This window comes from Ptychodera flava, chromosome 1, assembly GCF_041260155.1.
Source record: "Ptychodera flava strain L36383 chromosome 1, AS_Pfla_20210202, whole genome shotgun sequence".
Taxonomy (NCBI): domain Eukaryota; kingdom Metazoa; phylum Hemichordata; class Enteropneusta; family Ptychoderidae; genus Ptychodera; species Ptychodera flava.
The window spans coordinates 672,672-695,487 of NC_091928.1; the positions used below are offsets into that span (position 1 = coordinate 672,672).

The window sequence follows — 22,816 nt, forward strand, 5'->3', positions numbered from 1 at the left end:
GATCAAACAGTTGTTCTTTTGTTCGAGCAAATTCAACATAAGTTTGATCCTTCACCTTCTCACAATCCCTAAATTTCTGACGATAAGCTTCAGGCACCAACTCATAGCCCTTGAGAATTAATTCCTTCACAGAATCATAATTTGAAGCCTGCTCTACTGACAACTGAATGTAAATTTCTCTGGCTTTACCCACCAAAGCACTCTGCAAAAGCATAGACCAGGACTCCTTAGGCCAATTCAGACTCTGAGCAATTTTCTCAAAATGGAGAAAATATTTGTCAACATCCTTTTCTTGGAAAGGGGGAACTAACCTGAAATGCTTAGTGATGTCAAACTTGTCTGAAGGGAAGAATTTTCCTGACTGTCCAAGCTCTAAACGTTTTATTTCTACCTGTAATCGCTGTTCTTCTAATCGCAATTCTTTTTCTCTCTGTCTTTCTTCCATTTCTAATCTTTCCTGCCTTTCTTTTTCTTTCTGTCTTTCTTCCATTTGCAATTCTTTTTCTTTCATTTCCTTTTCTAATTCCAATTTCTTAAGCTCCAAATCTGCCTGTATTTCTAATTCTAATTTTTTGAGTTCGAAGGAGGACTCAGGCTCATAATCTTTTAAGGCAGACTCCTCAAAATGGCCAGAATTAACTAAATGTTTTGCAATCTTGAACTGTATTCCCGCTTGCGCATAGATCTTTTGACATCTACTTTAAGGAATTTGCCAGTGCTATGAGGTTGTCTTTTCTGAGGGAATTAAATGTGTCCTGATCAAGGTCATCCATAAATTCGTCTGGCTTGAATTCCGCCATGATTGAATTTCGCTGAGTTCACAGTGCAAAGTAGTTTTGAAAAGGTAGGCAAAATGTTGTCAAACGGCTCAAAATATTCGTCTCCCGGACGAGCCCCCAATTTGTTACGTGCAGAGAAAACGAACAAAAGGGTGAACTCAGCAGTTAACGTTTAAACAAAATTTATTACAAAAATAAAACTAATTGCTAAGTCAGGGATAGAGTACAAGCTTTAAAATTGTACAGACTACTTATCTCAGCTGGGACGGCAAAGCTCCAGTCTCAGAGTTGTAACAGTCAGTCGGATGAATGAACAGTCCTTCGGCTTGCAGGCTTGTAGTTGCACAAAGTCCACAGTATAAATCCAGCGTTGGCAGTGAAGGTCTTGAAAAGTCTTGAGAATGACTACTGCTGGAGTTTAGTAACACACAAGAGACACGATCCCAAAAGTCTGACTGGAAGCTGAGCACGTCCCTTTTATAAAGGCATATAAGAACAATCTAGAACTTTTATTGACATGCTAATTACTGTTCTAAAATTATCTCTCTTACACAACTAATCAACTTTCCAGAACATTCCAAACATGACTAATTGAATTCAAGGTTGTGAGGTCATTTAGGGCAGTGACCTTGAGAATGTTCTAGACTAATTGAACTCAGGTCATGATGAGTGTGGGGGGAAATGACCTACATAACAACTGTAAATAAAATTGCCGAAGTGGCACCATGAGAAGGAATATTTAACCACTTTTTGATATATTTAGTTGTAATACTATCTAGAAAGCTTCTTTGTGATTTTGTCAGATCATGTACAGTTAACATAAACCTAATTGAAGAAAGCATGTACTTGGAATATACATGCAACTTATATTCAGGTCTTACTAATGAAGAATCAATATTTGATAACATACTGGTAATTTTGTCTTTCACTAAGGCGAAAGCCGCTTGTGATGTACCTGAATAAGTAATCCATGAACCAAGAAATTTTTCGGGAGCGTCTTTAACCAAAGTTACTTGACTATTGTCAATATAATATGGCACAGCTTTAGCCTGACCACTGCAAATTGAAAGGGTCTTACATTTAAATGGCTTCAAATGTAGATTCATTGTTTTTGTAATCCTCTGAACCTCATCCATCAATTTCTGATGCTTATGCTTGTTATTATAATAATTTTTTTTTTTTTTTTTTTTTTGCTTGTTAATATAGGATTTACATCACATTTGTGGCAATAAAAGTATGATACAAAAATAAGTTCAAATTTTCTTCAATAAAGATAAAGTATTACTGTAACAGTATAATAATAGTAGCTAATAATAAATATAACTAGGTATTTCTTTGTTTATATAAAATAAAAATATAATCTGCAAGTTGTTCATTAAAAGATAACTCTTGTTTTGTTAGTAGAGAAATAAGCTGATTTCCAGTATTGTCGTTTGGGAAATTGATTTTACTGAAAAAGTTCTTTCTTTGGACTTTGTATTTCTGGCAGACTGATAAAAAGTGTGTTTCATCTTCAATACTGTTGGTGTTACATTGATTGCAGTATCTTTCAGTAATTGGGGTTTTTGGAACTGTGTGTCTGACCGTTTTCAATTGCTAGACCATGATTGCTAATGCAAAGTTTGGTGAGTAATTTTCTTTTCTCACCTTCTAACTGTGTTAAGTAGGGTTCTAATCTAAAAGTACGTTTTATTTTGGTGTACATTCTTAGTTTACTATTTTCACCAGTGATCAAATTTTTCCAAAAGACTTCGTAGTTGTTTGTTAAATTTGTTTTCATCAATCCAGTTATAGCTTTGTGGTGTTTAAGTGATGGAGCTTTATCAAGGAGAAAGTCCATTCCATTGTCTTTAATTAAAGCACTTAAACAGTTAAACCAGGATCTATTGTTAGTGTTGTTTACCATTTGCTCCAGAAAAGCTTCTTTAGCAAGATTACAATGTGGCAGTTGTAGGATATGAAGCCAGTGTTTAACAATATTAAGTTTGATCTCAAGTAGAAGTAGGAAGTGTCCTAGTTCACCCCTCACAGCGGCATTACAAGCTTGTCTATTACACTGTTATTTGTTACTAAAATGAAGTCATCGGCGTATGGAAGGGTTATGATTTTTTTATCATTAAGACAATAATCATGGGATTTTTCAAATTGTTTGAGATACTGTATTATTTGGTTGAACACGAGAATGAAAAGAACCGGTGAAAATGGATCACCTTGAAACGTGCCCTTTCTAAATGCGAAGTGGTCCGACTTCCAACCTGGACCTTGAACATAACCAGAAAGTCTACTGTATAATCTATCAACATATTGTACAACAGCTGGCGGGAATCCATTCCTCTCAAGAGTGTGTTTGATTAACTGATGACTGACTGAACCAAATGCATCTGCTAAATCGAAGAATGTTACATGAACTGTTCTCTTTTTATCACAACTGGAAGTTGTGATATAGAGGTGGTTTCAACCGGTGTTTGATGTCGTCCATTTCCGTAAACGACAAAAAGTCAAAAACTGCTGAACAGACTGCGTTGATATTTGATACCGATACATAGACTGGTTCCAAAGTTCCAATTCCGAAAAATGGAGCCAAACGGAGCGCCGGTTAGATAGTTTTGGGAAATTTCTAACCCCCCTTTTTATCTAATTGATTTTAGGGGTCTTTCATATATGTAGTTTTGGAATGTACACCAATCCTGCAATGTGGACTGTTTTATGAGTTGTTGAACAGAAATGAGGTTTTGATGAATGTTAGAAACATGCAGGATGGCTGATTCGAAGTATAAGAGATTTCTATGGTCTTTTGGGCATCAAAAGCATTAAAAAAAACATATTTCATAGTTTAGATTCTCACTTTTGAGATGACCCTAGGCATTTGTTAAGTAAACATCCTTGAGTCAATATACAGACTTTGACATTCCGGAGATTAAGTATCCACAACCTCACATGTTACAGTCTTTCACTACAATGGTATGGCCCAAACCCATTGTTATCAATGGAGAGTGTGGACCTGTCTACAGGAAATTGGGGTGAACAGGTTAGACAATGACGTTACAAGTTGTAGGTTAGTTATCAAGGTAGCACCAGCATAGAGTCCTGAGCATCTGTCCATGTGTTCTCACACCAAATTACAGGGAAAAAAATTATTTGAGAAGTTTCTCTCCTTTAAATAGAAGTATATTACAATTTAAACCTGTCATGGATAGATTGCTCTCAAATGATCTGAAACACAGTTATTGCCTATTAGCAACAAATCTATAGCAAGATTTATGTAAAGTTCATGAACTTACACAAGGTATTAGACAAAAGATGACCATGACTTTGCTACTTTTCAACATTTATTTCAATCAGATTTCCCCAGCTTAGTGTATAATTTTGTAATCTTAATTACTGTCAACTTAGCTTTACTAACTTATTCATACCTCATTATTCTTACACTACTGTTATACCTTATAACCACAAAATTTCAAGAGATGCATATATGATTGTCACTTAACAAACAATTTACAAATATGTCTTCTGCTTTTTCTCATATACATATACATGTCTCTTTTCTCATAAAAATGAGCTTAAAATCGCAATGTGAAAAATAGTCTTTCAGCTATATGTTGCTCATTGACTTCGTGGTCTGTCTAATTCACAGTGAGTGTGGTTGTTGATAAATGCCGATAATACTAGGCGGTCATTATGTCCAAGCGCCATTGGCGGTATTTTTTAACATAATGACCATAGGTCATTATCACATCTGGAAGTTGTGATATAGGGTTAGCTTCAACCTGTGGTGGACAGTGTCCATTTTCCGTAAACGACAAAAAGTCAAAAACTGCTGAACAGACTGCATTGATATTTGGTAGAGATATTCAGACTAATTCCAAGGTTCTGATTCCGAAAAATGGAGCCAAACGGAGCAGCAGTTAGACAAAGATCGTTTTATTTTGTAATAAGGACGTGTGATTTCGTAAAACATAGTCTATTAGCCTGGAAATGTGATTTTTGCGAATATTGCTTACCCCACTGACAAACAGTGTGGTTTGAAAATGGCTGGAATTCGCTACTTCGGGACTTTGTTTTCTGTGTGCATTTACTGACAAACTCCAAACCCGCAGCACCTACCCATTCAGTATTTCATGTACAGGTGTACCCAGAGATAGAGTAGTTTCACAATGTGCCAGTTGTGATCAAGTGCCATTGGCGCTATTTTTATGTTTAGCATCAGCAACAATATCTGTTAAGCATCGAGAATGTTCAATGCACCCACTGATACCAGGTAGAAAAGCTTTCTGTGTTGTATTGTCAATGAAATTGTTCATTAAAAGGTAGTTTAGTGATCTATTCGTTAGTATCTGATGATACAATTTACCAATACAAGATGTAAAAGCTATCATTCAAAAGTTAGACGGGTCATGAGAATCACCACCTTTATAAAGCAATGAAATACGGCATTGAGACCATGATTCTGGCGAATCACCATAATGGAGCTGTTTTGTGAACATGGTTGCTAGGAATCGATGAGTAGTTGGTAGCTTTTTGAGAAGCCCATAAAGAATTCCATCATCACCTGGCGGCAATTTAGATTTCTTTGATTTGAAAATGTCTTAATATCTTTTGGTCTAACCACAGGGGCTCATAAGTGCCTATTTAAGTCAATATTACAGCGTTTTTCTTTCTTTTTCAATGTTACAAATAAAGCTGAAGAGCACAACATTTGTGTAGCTGTCTTTTGTGTAGCTTGTATTGGCATGTATAGTGCGCCCTCAATGGGGAATGTGATCATATGTAAATACGACCTTTAGTTCCGTGACCTCTAGCCAATTCCTCTGGCCATGCCTTCTGGCCACGTGTACAGACGTCGCTGTGTTTACTGTACTATATTTCCCAAGGGAGGCAGATCCGGCCATATCCGCAGTATCAGTGTTATGGTGAATCTCCGAAAACATGAAATCTTGGTAATTTTTTTTGACGGACACGGCCATTGTTTTGGCACACCGATCTGACATTGTCATTAAAGTCTAAAAATGAACCTTCGTGAATGTAGAATGTGAAGAAAATTGGACGCTGTCAGCACCATGTCCGAAGCGACCCATGTGCGCCGTAAAGTACATGTGTGGGCAACTTGATTATACTTTATAATGAGGACGTAATCTGGTGAGTGACGGCTCGTTCAAGAGTGGTGGGGCGTGCCTTATGCAAGAAATAAACAGGAAATTAACATATTTACAAACACGATGTGTTGCACATGGCCCGTACGCGACACAGCCGGCAGATCACCTAAGTGGTACAGCAACAGGTATTAAAGTTTGTTATGCCTATTTTGTTCCCATTTTATCGCTGGGAGGTTAAAAAGCCAGTCGAGATTGCGTTATCACCTAACACCATACCGATTGGGGACAGAGCAGAGTAGATCGAAACGCAAACGGGGTGTTATTATAGGAAAGGCAGTGCGCATTTAAAATAAAATGCTGTCTCTGGTTGTGTAAGTCTGTCAATCGAAATATATATTTTGTTCCCAGTTGATTAATCATGGGGGATGGCAGTCTCGATCTCCCCTTTATGGATTGATATTTACTGACTCGTTCCTTCTCATTTTTGTCAATCGATGAAAGCATTTTCGTCTTCCTTATTCAATCTTACTTTGACCGATGTTATATCCTGACCTACAGTGTCATTAGTTTTGACCAACGTGCAAAGACGTTGCCCATGCGCCCGGTTGACGAGATATTTTGCAAAACGGTGAAGAAATATTATTTATTTATTAGCCGTGTTCACAATAATGACACTGGCTCAAAAAGAAAGAGAAGGACAAGAAAATGTATAACACTGAACTATTTGAACTCGTACGGCCATACTGTATGCATGGGGGCCCGGGAGACATCGATGTCAGTCTTTCCGGACTGTTTACATGTAACTTAGGGATATCAAAGGAGATGAATCAGTTGGTTGAATAAAACAAAAGTTTTCGGACATATTTCATGTCAATGTTGTCAATGTCGGACTTTTGATTCATTTCGATTGAGAAACCAGAATCACCTACAGAGATGTCTGTATTAAACACGGACGCATAATTCGGAATAGTTTGTTGTGCTACTGTCGGTCTCAGTCGTGGTGTCTCTCCCATAAAATTTCGAAGCTATAGGCATACACTTGTCGTTTCGATTCACAGGTAGCAGTACACCTATGACCAGATATTGTATGTTCTTAAAACTAGTCTAAGCAATTTTACGACACTACACTCTTTGCCATCGTGTCTCCCCGTGAAAGTCCTTGAACCTATGGACGTGCCCATTGTTTTACTGCGCCCATTCTGGTGTAAACCCCTGCTCGTTCCCAGCAGAGTACTTTTTTAAAGTTCTGTACATCAGTGTACACTGTGTGTATAAGCCCTAAACCTAGTTTAATTCAATTATGGAAAGGTATTAGTAAAGAATAAAGGGTCGTTACAGTTGCTAAAATTGCGAGAAAAACGGCACGTTTTTCCAGTACTTTTACAGTTCTGTGCTTTCCATCCCCGTTACTCAAATAGAATAGTCATATTCACAAGCGCTATCGTTTTAAATCACGTCCAGGATGTGCTGTTGATTTTCATGCTTTCGTGCAATTTCATTCGTTTGAAGCAATTTCATTTGACTGCTCTGTGGGACTCTTCTGGATATGTGTTTTGGATAAAAAGAACTCTACAGTGATAGACATAAACTTCGACGGTGATAGGTATACAATATCGGTTCGATGTGCGAAGATATACAGATTACAAGTTATTTTAGAAGTTCTCAAAACCAGTAAAAATAACGTAGACGTACATCGCATGCTTTCTTACACCGAACGAGCCGTCGGTTTCCATAGCTATTACGTGAAATCCGGCCTCACCGATGTCCCTGTCCCGATTCGGAGAACAACTTTCAAGCTGCGAGTTGAGGTTCAGATGTCCGATTTTTTCATATTCAATAGACTTATTGATTCACAGAGAACGCCCGTCTTGTTTTTAGCACATGAGGGCAATTGAAAATTCAAAGCCAAATAGCCAGTGGGAAAAAATTCGACCGGACGACTCGCTCTCACCAGCGATCGCAATGAAAATATAATCGAAGTCTCTGAAGTCGGTATTATTGCTCCGCCATGTTTACTATTGGTTGTACGGCCAGTTTAAATTCACAGATTTTCTTCACGGTAAAATTCATATAATTGCCATACCGCGAAGTTCCCTGTGCAATATGTCTTATGTCAATATGTCTATTTGGCAGAAAAAGCGTCACGGGCATTCGATTGATGGTGATGAACTTTCTCCAGGCCGCGACATATTACCAGTTACGAACTTTACCGGTTTTCGATACGAAATATGCAATATATTATCAGCATTGTTCACGTTGTGTTTTGAGTCTGATATCGAATATAACAGGAAAAAACTAACGATTTCAGTGACGATAGAGACCATGCCCGATACGGAAAATTGACATCAACTACTTGCATTGAGCAGTGACCTGAAACTTTAGACTTATATATAAATGTCGACAGTATAAAATATCGAAATGCCGGAGAGAGAGAGGGAGAGAGGTCTACGCTGTCGCGATCTGAATATACTGTTTCGGATATGACTTCGGTATAGACGATACACAGACATCGAAAATGTACACCTACTTTCCAGAAATTCGACTTATCTTATAATAAGAGTAGAATAAATATAAAAGTGGTGGTTGAAGTAAATCTTCAGATATTGGTTTTCCAAAGTTAGACAATACTTACAGAAATATGGTCGCCATAGTCTTCTCTTAAAAAATATTATCTTCAACACCACGTTTCTTATGATCGGTGATGTCATTTTTTATTATTTTTACAAACTTTCAAGCATCAACCGCCATTAGACTATCTCATCTGCCTGTCAGGGAGTTACAATATATTTCCAAGGGCTGGCACACGATGTCAACTTACGCGTCGTCCGTCGAGCGGCTGGTGGCAGTGTCACAGATCGCTCCGTCTGTAATCGCGGCCACTTTGATTTTGATGTGACACCCAGGTGCGTTTGAAGTTTTTTGTTACCTAATTTGTCGACCTCACAAAATTTCACAGTCCATGCTTTGAAGCAGTCTCAACATGGCAAACATTTCTCGCGTAAATTTCATCCTCGTCGTTCCAATTGATTCGACCACTAAATTATTTCGGCAGTTTTAATTTCCTAATAAATCGACGATTTTGAAATCGTAATTATTTTTTTCTGGTCGAATTGATCGATTGAGACTCATTCTGTACGCCTGCTAACTTTCTTGGAGATAAGAGCACGTATTTTCGACCATTTTCCCGTGAGCCGTCGACGGCTTCTACGATGTTTGCTCGATCGCGCGTACAACGCACTGAATACTTTACCGGACTTTCTTTACTCTGCGTTTTTGCCAAAAACAACAGTCGCCAGAGCCGTAACATGTTGCTCCATGCTTGAGGTCGCCGGTAGCCCTGGTGCTTTTTGACGCTCATTAATGCAGACTCGCCCACATAAATATATGAATATTTATGATGCATTTTAAGTAACCAGGTACTTAGCAGCGCTGATGGTCTTGGCTTGGCGAAGAGCTGCTTCCCTTGGGAAATTAGTACAGTAAGCATAGCGAGGGCAGGGCAGGAAGTAGGCATGGCTAGAGCCGGGCCTAGAGGTCACGGAACTAAAGGTCACATTTACGAGGACTCACTATACATGCCAATACACGCTACACAAAAGACAGCAACACAAGTGTTGTGCTCTTCAGCTGGATTATTTGTAACATTGAAAAAGAAAGAAAAACGCTGTAATATTGACTTAAATAGGCACTTATGAGCCCCTGTGGTCTAACAGGACTTAGATCAAATGACGTATTTTGTGTTGTTGGTATCCAGGGGAACCAAGATAGTTGTGTCAAATTAATGACAGCTTCATTAGCATATTTTGATGGATAAAATAAATTAGCTTCCTGTTTTGTAAATGTCGGTTTTGTTGGTACAGTTGTCAAATCACCAGCGGTACATTTTTTTGCAAAAGCGAAAAAGTTATTTCTATGGAGGTTTTCATGGTGAATCGTCGACTTATCAATAATATTTGCCCTGTTCTGTTTCTTGAGGTAACTTACAATCTTGACTGCTTGGCGAAAAGCTTTTCTGTCTTCTTCGGTGCCATCCATACCATATGCCTTTCTCCGCAATGCATTTTTCTTTCTTTTGGCTTCAGTCAGAGTCTTTGGTTCATGGCTTCGATAATACGAACTCTTTTCATTGTCCACCAGCTCAGGTTTAGAAGTTTGGCAGCATCCTGTCGATTAAGTACTAATCGATTCATTTTAAACCCCATCTGTATCGCAGTATTTTAAACAGTGAAAAAGACATTTATCAGTGTCAAGTTAATTAATTTGTAATTGCATATGTAATGAACTTTCCTAATTAGAGTGATATATCCGCAAATAGTGCGTTAAATTTGATGAAACTTGGTACAGATTTTGATCTCATAGTGTTGTAAATACACATCATGTCAATTATTGAATTTTCGTAATTAGTCTGATATGTCAAGAAATACTGCATCAAATTTAATGAAACTTGGTACAAATGTTAAGGATGTACGAGCGGTACGCGCGCGTGGAATTTGTCACATCCCATAGGATTACATTGAAATTTGCTGGAAAATCAATTTCTACTAATGTCATTTTCATGAAAATTTGCACAAAGCTCAGTCTAGAGAAATAAATAATACTGATCAAATAAAATTATATGGTCACCGCGCTAAATTTTGAGGTAAACAGCATTGAATTATTTCGTCCATAGAAAATGCATTGGTGAAAAAATGCTGACTCAGCATTTTTTCTCACAAATGGCAAAATTCATGGTCATTTATCTCACAAACGAGCGCGGTGACCCCTATATTTTATCACACATTTTGATAATACTTACAAAGGAGAATCCAAAAATTGACAATTTAGAGAAATGACATTACTTTTAATTTTACCGATCGTACATCCTTAAGCTCACATTGCTTTAACAGTGAAAAAGACTTTTATCAGTGTCAAGTTAATTAATTTGTAAATATGTAATTGCATATGTAATGAACTTTCCTAATTAGAACGATATATCCGCAAATACTGCGTTAAAGTTGATGAAACTTGGTACAGATTTTGATCTCATAGTGTTGTAAATACAATTCAATGACACTTGTTGGTATCATTTATATAAATTAATTGCTAGTTTGCATTTACATAATGGATTTTTGTTTTTGGGGTGAATGTCCAAAGTACTGCATTAAACTTTATGAAATATGGTACCAATGATAATCTGTCAGTGTTAGGATAGGATGCAAAAATGTTTGGCTGCATCCTGTCGATTAAGTAATAATTGATTCATTTTAATAACTTTTGTAACTAGGATGGCGGCTTACATTGGTTTTATGTTTTCACCAACATGGAACTCATTTTTGCCCATTAAACCCCATCTGTATCGCAGTATTTTAACCCTTTTCCTGCCAGACAGTATTAAGACTATTACTTCCCTATCAGCCAAGTCAGTAAAAAGCGGTATTGAGCCAAAACATGACGTATTTTCACACGCTTGGCTTGGTATGTTATAGCATCTTTAGTAAAAAAAAATCAAGTTTACAGTATTTATGTTTTCAACAGCCTTCAAATGTACAGTATTATGTTAAAATGCACCATATGGATTATATTGTGTTTCATTAATTTTAACCATCTTGACCTTATGGTGAAATATGGACTTGGCAGGAAAAGGGTTAAATCACAGACCTAATTCATGAAGAGGACTCTTTCCTCTCAGAGGACTTGTAATTAAAGTACCCATTAACTTGTGGGGACTGTGTCATTGTTAATGACTTGTATTTGGTATACAGGTCCCTTGGAATGATTTAAATCAGGTTTATCCAAAGTGGGATTGAATATGCAACTATGTACGGTATTTTTAGTCCTCATGGACACCATCCGGCGGGACATAGGTTTGGTCATGTCTCTGTGTCCGTCCGTCCATCCATTAACACAGAAATCTCAGAGATGCCCAGAGTGATTTCAGTCAAACTTGGTACAAGGATTACTCCTTATGTCATACATATGTAAAGTTAGCGATATAGAGACATACAGTATCTTTTATTGTGAGCTGCTAGCCTGCAGCGAGGCTTTTTTTTTTTTTTTCTGGTGGAGGGTGGGTGGGAATTTTGTGGTGTGAACTTGAGCGTGGCAGAAGTTGAAATGGACGATCTGTGGCTTTGATCATACTGATATGCGCATGGATAATGACGTGGCAAGGGTGACGCAAGTTGTTTAGATAGCGGTAAATTTGAAGGCGGTTGGTAGATAGGGTTACGTCTCCAGTGCATCCAGCAAGCAGTAGAAGTAGTGGTGCATGGTGACCCATACTTAGCAAGGTCTAAACCCTTCTCCCCGTGTCCCTCCAGACGTTAACAATGATTATAGCAAAGCCATAATCACCCATTATCCAAAGTGGGATTGAATATGCAACTATGTACGGTATTTTTAGTCCTCATGGACACCATCCGGCGGGACATAGGTTTGGTCATGTCTCTGTGTCCGTCCGTCCGTCCGTTAACACAGATATCTCAGAGATGCCCAGAGTGATTTCAGTCAAACTTGGTACAAGGATTACTCCTTATGTCATACATATGCACGTCAATTTGTTTTGTGATACGATCCAATATGGTTTCCATGCAGCCATTTTGATACAATTTGTTTTCATGTACGGAGCCATATCTCAGGCACATCTCAACTGATTTTATTGTAAGTGGTACAAGGATATCAACCTTTGTCATACATATGCACCTCAATTTGTTTCACGATATGATTAAATATATGACTGCATGGCGGCCATTTTGTTACAATTTTTTCATGTACGGAGAAATTATAACTCAGGCACATCTCAACCAATTTTATTGTAAGTTAGCACAAGGACATCAACCCTTGTCATACATATGCACGTCAATTTGTTTCACGATATGATTCATTATGGCCGTGTGGCAGCCATTTTGTTACCATTATTTTCATGTACGGAACCATATAACTCGAGCACATCTCAATTGATGTTATTGTAAGTTTAACTTAGTAAAAGGACATTGACTTATGTCATGCATATGTACGTCAATTCGTTTCACAATATGATCCAATGTGGTCGCATGGCGGCCATTTTGTTACAATTGTTCCATGTCAAGAGCCATAACTTAGGCACATCTCAACTGATTTTATTCAAATTTGGTTCAAGGACATTGACCTATGTCATACATATGCACGTGACTTTTTTTCACGATATGATTCAATATGGCCGTGTGGCAGCCATTTTGTTTCGTTTTTTTTTCATGTCCAGAGCCATAACTCAGGCACATCTCAACCAATTTATCCAAAATGGTACAAGGACATTGACTTATGTCATACATATGCACTTCGATTTTTTAGCTCCCATTTGCCATACATATATGGCAATTGGGAGGTTATGTGGTTGAAAAAAGTCTATGTGTGAGATGTATGTCTGTCTGTCTGTCTGTATGTCTGTCTGTATGTATGTATGTATGTATGTATGTATGTATGTACCGGTATGTTTGTATGTATGTATGTATGTATGTGGGATGTCTGTCCTTCCAATGCAAAAACTCACAAACCGCTGCACGTATGAAGCTGATTTTTAGTGTAGTGATGCCATATATGGTGTAGATGTGCCTTTCTTAAAATGAACTTTTTAGTCTCATAGATGTGCAAATGAGGTAGGAAAAACAGCAAAAATGGTCAAAAATCAATAACTCAGCAACTACTCATCTGATCATTGTCATATTTGGGTTTTAGGTACCTTAGGCCCAACATATTTAAACATATAGATTTTATGTCAATATTTGATGCTTTCTATTTTTAATGATTTTTTTTTCTTTGTTTTTTTGCCCTTTTAGTAAAAAATCTTTTTCTCTTTAACCAATGGTCAGATCGCTTTAAAATTTGGCGTGCAGGGGCCTTGTGATAACTCAAAATAGAATTCAGCAAAATTATGGCAAAATTTGCATATTTGTATTTTTGGGCAATTTTTGCCATTTTTGATTAAAAAATCTTCTTTGAAACTGTGTTTGCCATTACATCCTAATTGGGTGTGCAGGTTCCTAGGATTGACCTGAAGATGACTCCGTGAACTCAAGGCAAAATTTGCAAATTTTGTGGTACTTTTTGTCATGCTTTCAAATTTGGTACATTGGTGAAATGTTGTAGGTCATTCATTTAAAGTCAAGTACTGCCTGTGTGAATGAGCAGATTATGATTGTGCTGTTCCAGGCTCTTATGCTATTTATAGGAATGATGCAATGTTAGACGGTAATTGATGTTTGAACTGAATTTAACTTACATTGTATGTAACTCTTGTACTGTATAAACCCTACCAATTCACCCAGAAAAAAATAATTAATATGATTTTAAATAATTGAATTAATTATAATTAGGAAATCAACAAAGCCAAAATAATTTTAGTGTAGAATTATTAGAAAGTTCAACTTTTTTGACAGTTCATAGTGAAATGCTTACCATCTTGGAGGATCAAAACATGTAGAGGCAACTTTCCTGAATCCCAACTTTGACATATTCTGAACCATCATATTTTGTGCTCTGTATGTTATCTAAAAGAAATTGCTCATAATGTTTGTCATGATAGGTTAGTCAAATAAATAGGGATAGAGAAAGTTCCAATTTCTATTTATGGTTGACTTGGTGAGGATAAAATAAAATTATTTTTTGAGGAAAATAATAGAGTGGTCAATTAAAAGAGTGGTCAAAGTGATAGGGTTTTTATGGTAAAGCTGAGCTAAAAGATTCCTCATGTGCTATTTATAGCAATTATGCAATCTGTGTAAACAGTGCAATGAAAGTGTTACATGATTCCTTATAATGCTTTTGATGACCTTGAACTTACTACATTGCAAACATTTGTCTCTTCTGTGTGCTTTCTCAGAGTACCTACAGGCTCAACTTATTTTACAGAACTTACTTGCAACGTTAATTTGAAAGTTAAAATGTGCTTGGTTAATAGGATGAAAATACTGATAAAGATAACCAGTTGAAGATTTTTTTTAACCTGACAGATATGCTGTCTTTTATGACGTAAATCTTTATAAGCAAGTCTTGTTTACTTTAATTAGAATGTAATTAACTCTCGTTTATATTATTATAAGTAGTAGTATCAAGTTGAACAAGCTGGTATTGACAAGTTGGTCGGCTGTTGGAGGTTAAAAGCTGTAAAAATAAATGTATGCATGTATGCATGTCTATCTACTTGTCTGTCTGTACGTATGTATGCATGTATGTATGTATGTATATATGTATGTATGTATGTATGTATGTATGTATGTATGTATGTATGTTAGTTAGTATGTGTGGATGTATGTCCGTCCACAGTAAAAATTCCTAAATCTCAGCACCTACCATCTTAGTATTTGGTGGACAGGTGCACCAAGGGGTGGAGATGTGAATTTGTTGAAATAAACATGTCAAAGTCAAATATATGCAAATGAAGGGGAAAAAAGGAAAAATCCGGCAAATTGCTAAAACTTTTTAACCACTGGCCAGATTTGATTGAAATTGGTATGCAGGCTCTTTATAGTGACATAAGTTACATTTCTTCAAATTGCGGTGAAATTTTGAAAGTTGTATTTTTTGGCCGATTTTCCTGTTTTTTTGTCAAAAAATCTTCTTTTCTGAAAGCGCTCATCATCTTGCCTTGAAAACTTGTATGTATGATCCTAGGGTTGGCCTTTGTCAGATTTGTTCAAATTGTGGTGAAATTTTCATATTTGTATTTTTGGGGCAATTTTTCCCATTTTTTGTCAAAAAAGCATTTTCTCCCAAAGTATTTGTTGGATTGCTGTAAAACATAATAGTCTTGATCGTAGGGTTGTTTTCTGTCAGATCTGTAAAAGTCATTATAAGACGGAGCATTTCATATTGCTGGGGTATAAGATTAATTTGGACTTGCAATGGAATTTTCTTAGTAATCAACCTGTAAGAATGCAATGTCATGTGTGTACTAGTACTCAGTATCTCTGTAAAATGGGAGCACAGTGTCATTGACACTATTTTTTACTGTGAGATCAAATACAATGGGTGCGTGGCGGCCGTTATGTTATGAATTGTTCATGTCTGTAGCCATAATGCAGATATCTATCAACCGATTTTATTCAAAGTTGATACAATGACATTGATGTACATGTGTTTTAATATTATTTAATAGATATGCATTTCAATTGGTTTCACAATCCGATGCAATATGGCTGCCTGGTCGCCATTTAGTTACATTTTTTTCTTGTCCAAAGCCATAACTCAGGCACAACCGATTTATCCAAAATGGTAGAAGGACATTGACTTATGTCATACATATGCACTTCGATTTTTTTTTTCATGTACAGAGCCATAACTCAGACATATTTCCACTAATATCATTCAAAGTTGGTACAGGGACATTGATCTATGTCATACATATGCACATCAATTTGTTTCACGATATGTAGCAGTATGATGTCAATTATTGAATTTTCATAATTAGGCTGATATGTCAAGAAATAGTGCATCAAATTTGATGAAACTTGGTACAGATGTTGATCTCATAGTGTTGTAAATACAATTCAATGACACTTAGGGACCGTCTCAGATTGTCACAGAAGTTCAAAAAGCGAAATTCATTTGTTTAGGGGGAGGGGGTTTGACCTCCATTCAATTAGTGAACTTCACTTTCGCACTTTTATTTTGTGATCACAAGTTTTCATGTGTTTATTTAAAATTAAAGAAAAACTGTACACTCATGCCAACAAATTTGTAACTGTTTCCATCTCATTTGTGCCACAAACACAATTTATCGATAGTAACATTGTAGCCGCAACCTTTCATTCATCAAATTATACAAAGACAAAAGTATAATTTTTTAAAATGTGCTATTTATAAGCGTCTGCTTTAACCACTAGATGTCTTTATTCTCACTTGTTATGCACCTGGTCATAGTCGTTTTAATATGATTGAACATGCCTGGGTCCCCTTGTCAGAGTTTCTCGCTTATTTACCGCCCCTACCAAGTACAAATTGCGTGTTCACAAAGACAAAGAACAGCACAAGAGATTCAAAAAGGGAAAGTAAAATAAAATGAAACTTTTATGCGGTAAAATGCCCTGTTAGTACTCAAATCTGATCGATTACTTTAATTGTAATGTGTCTTTAGTAGCTTTAGGAAAATGAAACATTGTACTCTCAGGCAGACATGAACATTTTGCACTTTTGAAGTTTCGTTTAGGGGAAGGGGGTTTTGATCTAAACGAAGGAATTTTGTTTCTTGAACTTCTGCGACAATCTGAGACGGTCCCTTAGCAGTGTCGTTTAAACTAATTAGCAATTTGCAATTACATGATGAACTTTTGTCTTTAGGGTCAATGTCCAGAAGTACTGCATCAAACTTTATAAAATATGGTACCGGCAATAATCTATCTGTGTTATAATAGGATGCAAATATGTTTGGCAACATCCTGTTGATTAATTACTACTGGTAATTGACTCATTTAATGACCTTTTGTAATTAGGATGGTGGCTTGCATTGGTTTTATGTTTTTACGACCATGGAACTTCATTCTCAGCCATTAAGCCCCATCTATATCGCAGTATTTTAATCATAGACCTAATTATTGAAGGGGACTCTATCCTCTCCGAGGACTTGTAATTAAAGTACCCATTAACAAGTGGGGACCTTGTCATCAACGATGACTTGTTCTTTGCAGTTCGAATAATTTTGTGTTTAATTGTGATTGATACATTGTGATTAAAAAAACTATGAAAGTGAATTTTCATTGACAATAATTTCCTGAGCCTGTCATCTAAGTACATCAGTTCAGATAATGATTTTTTATTGGAAGTTTGTTGCAACGAATTCGACTGCACTGTCACCTTTAATTTGCATAACAAAGTCATAGTCTGGCCTTTCTGTGTCCAGCTTGGTTGACTGTATGAACGTCGGTCATCTCTAAGCTATCAATATCATGTCGCCCACAAAGTAATTTCATGTCCCTGGCTTATGTAGTCTGTGTGGGCTACCATTTCATGGGTTTTGGTAGTCCCAGGGAAAAGTTGGTAGTCTGTGGACGCGGGACTACCGCTAATTTTGAGCCCTGTGATGCTACAGGCTTCTTGGTAAAAAATGTATATATATATATATATATATATATATATATATATATATATATATATATATATATATATATATATATATATATATATATATATATATATATATATATATATATTCGCATTTGGAAATTTCTGCATTTGTCTATGATACTGCAATGCTTCTTTAACTTGGTGACAGTTTGGGACATACCATTATAATATAGGTGTGGAATAGTGATTATGGCTTTGCTATAATTATTGTTAATGTCTGGAGGGACACGGGGAGAAGGGTTTAGACCTTGACATGTATGGGTCCCCTACCCCTACCACTAGCTGGATGCACTTGAGATGTAACCTAATCTGCCAACTGCCCTCATTTACCGTTATCTAAACAACTTGCATCACCCTTTCCACATCATTATCCATGCGCATGGTAGTGTGATCAACGCTATATATCGTCCATTTCAACTTCTGCCACGCTCAAGTTCACACTGCAAAATTCCCACCAACCCTCCACAAAAAAAAAGCGTGCCACGCTGTACGGTAGCAGATCACAATAAAGAATACTGTATGTCTTCTATATGGATAGCTTTACACAATAAAGTTCCAGGGGGTACTGTCATGGGCCTGTAGTGGGTGCCGTCCAGGCCGCCATGACGCCCCCGCTGTGGCATTACAGGCATAACCCCTGGATTTCGGCCAAACACTTGTCTCCGTGTCGTCCCTTTGCGTTAAGCATCATTACAGTGGAAGCTCTGAAGAATGGCCATTATTACATCTTACCTCAGTCTTTAATTGTGCAACAAAACTAGACCATAGAGAGACCAAATATTGACTACATTAATTTTATGCATTACAATATTATATGGGGCACCTTTAGTTTGATATGGCTGATTTTATCACCAGTTATGATGTACTAGGTTGAATGGTATTGTGGAAGTGTGTGTGACCAACAGTTGCAAGTTGCCAACCATTTCATACTTCAATGGACAGAGCATCAAAATTTGTTCAAATGCACTTGACTATGAATATCACAAGCTAAGGTACATTGAAGCTGTTAAATATCATGTATACACTCATTCTAGCTTGCCACATGTAACCAAATGTGAGCAAAGTGTCATTGACGCTATTTTTTATATATATTTGCGGCCATGTTGAATATTTAATGAGGTCGCATGACCATAATTTGCATATTTTATGGTGATTACAAAAATATATGGGAAACTGTCTTTCATAATTTCTTAAGTTAGACGTCATGCTACATGGTACTTCCAAATGTCAACTCTACCCCAGGGCCTTTAGGGTGCAAAGAGTGACACTGTATTGAGAGACTCTTCACAGTTTCTAATCAACAGAATGATAATCTCTATTGTGATAAACCACACATACCTGTTCATGTCTGGTTATACATTTAATGTTCCTTTATTTCAGGTGTAATACTGGCAAATATGTTGAGTCTTTATGAAAATGTATCATCATATTTACTCATACTTGATGGAAGATCATTTGAAGAAATTGCACGTGCTGAAATCAGTGTTCCTTTGACTTTTGGTATGCATGGAATCTGGATTAAAGACTTGAAGAGCTGAGGAGCAACTTCAAAAAAGAGACAAGTGATAGTTAGTATTCTGACAACATTCTGAAACAATACTTTTCCCATTTTTAGCTACTATAGACTATAGTCTATAGAAGCTATTGGGATGGGTATCCGTCCGGCGTCCGTCGTCAGTCTGTATGTATGTATGTATGTATGTCCGTTTGTGAGGCGTCTGTCCACTCAAATATCTTGAGAACCGCAGTACTTACTGATTTGATATTTGTTGTGTAGATGAAAAATATGATTTTGAGAAACTAATTTTTTAATTTTTTGATATTATTGAAAATAGGCAAATTAATGCCTAAAAAGGCGTTTTTGGTAAAAAATCTTCTTCTTCATAACCGCTGGTCAGATAGCTTTGTTATTTGGTACAGAGGTCCCTAGGGACAACGCAACTTGGATTTGTTCAAATTGTGATGAAATATGCAAATCTGTATTTTTAAGGAATTTTTTTTGTCATTTTTGATCAAAATTTGACTTACATTGTATGTAATTCTTGTAGTGTATAAACCCTATCAATTCACCCAGAAAAAAATAATTAATATGATTTTAAATAATTGAATTAATTAGGAAATCATCAAAGCCAAAATAATTTAGTGTAGAATTATCAGAAAGTTCAACTTTTTTTGAGTTCATAGTGAAATGCTTACCATCTTGAAGGATTAAAATATGTAAAGGCAACTTTCCTAAATCCCAACTTTGACATATTCTGAACCGTCATTTATTGTGCCCTGTATGTTATCTAAAAGAAATTGCTCAAAATACTTTGTCATGATAGGGTGGTCAAATAAATAGAGATAGAGAAAGTTCTAATTTCCATTTATGGTTGACTTGGTAAGGATAAAATAAAATTACTTTTTGAGGAAAAAAATAGAGTGGTCAATTAAAAGAGTGGTCAAAGTGATAGGGTTTTTATGGTGAAGCTTGGCTGTAAGATTCCTCATGTGCTATTTATAGCAATTATGCAATCTGTGTAAACAGTGCAATGAAAGCCTTACATGATGCTTTTGATGACCTTGAACTTCTTAAGTTTCAAACATTTGTCTCTTCAGTGTGCTTTCTCTAAGTACGTACAGTCTCAACTTATTCAACAGAACCTACTTACAATGTTAATTTGAAAATTAAAATGTGCTTGGTTAATAGGATGAAAATACTGATAAAAAGATAACCAGCTTAAGATTCTTTTAACCTGACAGATATGCTGTTTTTTAGTCCCCACGGACACCGTCCGGGGGGACTTATAGGTTTGGTCATGTCCGTGCGTCCGTGCGTCCGTGCGTCCGTGCGTGCGTGCGTGCGTCCGTCCGTCCGTTCATGCAGATATCTCAGAGATGCCTGGAGCGATTTCATTCAAACTTGGTACAAGGATTACTTCATATGTCATACAGATGCACATCAATTTGTTTTCTGATACAATCCAATATGGCCGCCAGGCGGCCATTTTATTACGATTTTTTCATGTACAGAGCCATAACTCAGACATTATTCAACCGATTTTATTCAAAGTTGGTACAAGGACTTTGACCAATGTCATAGATATGCACATCAATTTGTTTTGTGATACAATTCAATATGGCCGCCAGGCGGCCATTTTGTTACGATTTTTTCATGTACAGAGCCATAACTCAGGCATATCTCAACCGATTTTATTCAAACTTTGTATAAGGACATTGACCTATGTCATGCATATCTAACTTCATTTGTTTTGTGATACAATTCAATATGGCCGCCAGGCGGCCATTTTATTTCGATTGTTTTCATATACAGAGCCATAACTCAGGCATGTTTCAACCGATTTTATTCAAACTTGGTACAAGGACATTGATCTATGTCATATATATGCATGTCGATTTATTTTATGATACAATCCAATATGGTCGCCAGATAGCCATTTTATTACAATTTTTTCATGTACAGCGCCATAACTTAGACATGTTTGAGCCGATTTTATTCAAAGTTGGTACAAGGACATTGACCAATGTTATACATATTCACGTCAATTTGTTTTGTGATATAATCCAATATGGCTGCTGTGCGGCCATTTTGTTACGATTTTTTCGTGTACAGAGCCATAATTCAGGCATATCTCATCTGATCTTATTCAAAGTTGGTACAAGGACATTGACCTATGTCATACATATGCACATTGATTTGTTTTGTGATACGATCCAATATGGCCGCGATGTGGCCATTTTTTTACGATTTTCCATGTCCTAAACCATAACTCAGACATGTATCAAGCAAATTTATTTAAAGTTGGTACAAAGACATTGACTTATAGTATACATATGTACGTCGATTTGTTTCTCGATATGGTCCAATATGGCCACATGGTGGCAATTTTGTTATGGTTTTTTTCATGTCGAGAGCCATAACTCTGGCAAGTCTCAACTGATTTTATTCAAAGTTCGAACCTGGACATTGACTTATGTCATACATATACTTGTTGATATTTTAAACAGTAAGATCATAAATTGCTGCATGGCGTGATTTTGTTAAGATTTTCTCATGTACTGAGCCATAACTCAGACATGACGTGTTAGGATAGTATGAAAAAATGTTTTGCAACATCCTGTCAACTAATTCCCAGTTGACTCATTTAATGACCTTTAGGATAGTGGCCTACATCGGTTTTATGTTTTCATCACCATGGAACTCATTCTTGGCCATTGAGTATCATCTGTATCAAAGTATTTTTATCACAGACCTAATGAAGACTACTCTATCCTCTCTGAGGACCTGTAATCAAAGTACCCATTAACAAGTGGGGACTGTGTCATCAACGATGACTTGTTTATGACGAAAATCTTGATTTAAGCAAGTCTTATTTACTTTAATAAGAATGTAATTAACTCTCGTTTATTAGCTACTATAGACTAATATAGTCTATAGAAGCTATTGGGATGGGTATCCATCCGGCGTGCACTGTCAATATGTATGTATGTATGTATGTATGTATGTATGTATGTCTGTTTGTGAGGCGTCCGTCCACTTAAATATCTTGAGAACTGCAGTACTTACTGATTTGATATTTGTTGTGTGGATAAAATATATGATTTTGTGAAACTCTTTTATTAATTTTTGATATTGTTGAAAATATGCAAATTAGCACCAAAAAAAGGCGTTTTTGGTAAAAAATCTTCTTCTTCATAACCACTGGTCAGACAGCTTTGTTATTTGGTATACAGGTCCCTAGGGATAACCCAACTTAGATTTGTTAAAAGTGTGATGAAATATGCAAATCAGTATTTTTACGGAATTTTTTTTTCCATTTTTGGTCAGGCCATCCTGAAATGAGCTATCAAAGATATCCACCTTCTTAA

The 22,816-nt window shown here is 36.5% G+C and overlaps 1 protein-coding gene across 2 annotated transcripts in view; it reads left to right on the forward strand.

Annotated features, from left to right (window-relative positions):
* LOC139136486 (carotenoid-cleaving dioxygenase, mitochondrial-like) overlaps nt 1-22,816 on the forward strand; it is a 141,534-nt gene that overhangs the window by 117,268 nt on the left and 1,450 nt on the right. For both annotated transcript variants that reach the window (XR_011553548.1, XM_070704580.1), the window contains one exon: nt 19,328-19,515. Coding sequence is in view for 1 of the 2 variants with exons in the window: in XM_070704580.1 (XP_070560681.1) it covers nt 19,328-19,485 (158 nt within the window). In the remaining variant the exon portion in view is untranslated. The remainder of the gene's footprint in view (nt 1-19,327; nt 19,516-22,816) is intronic.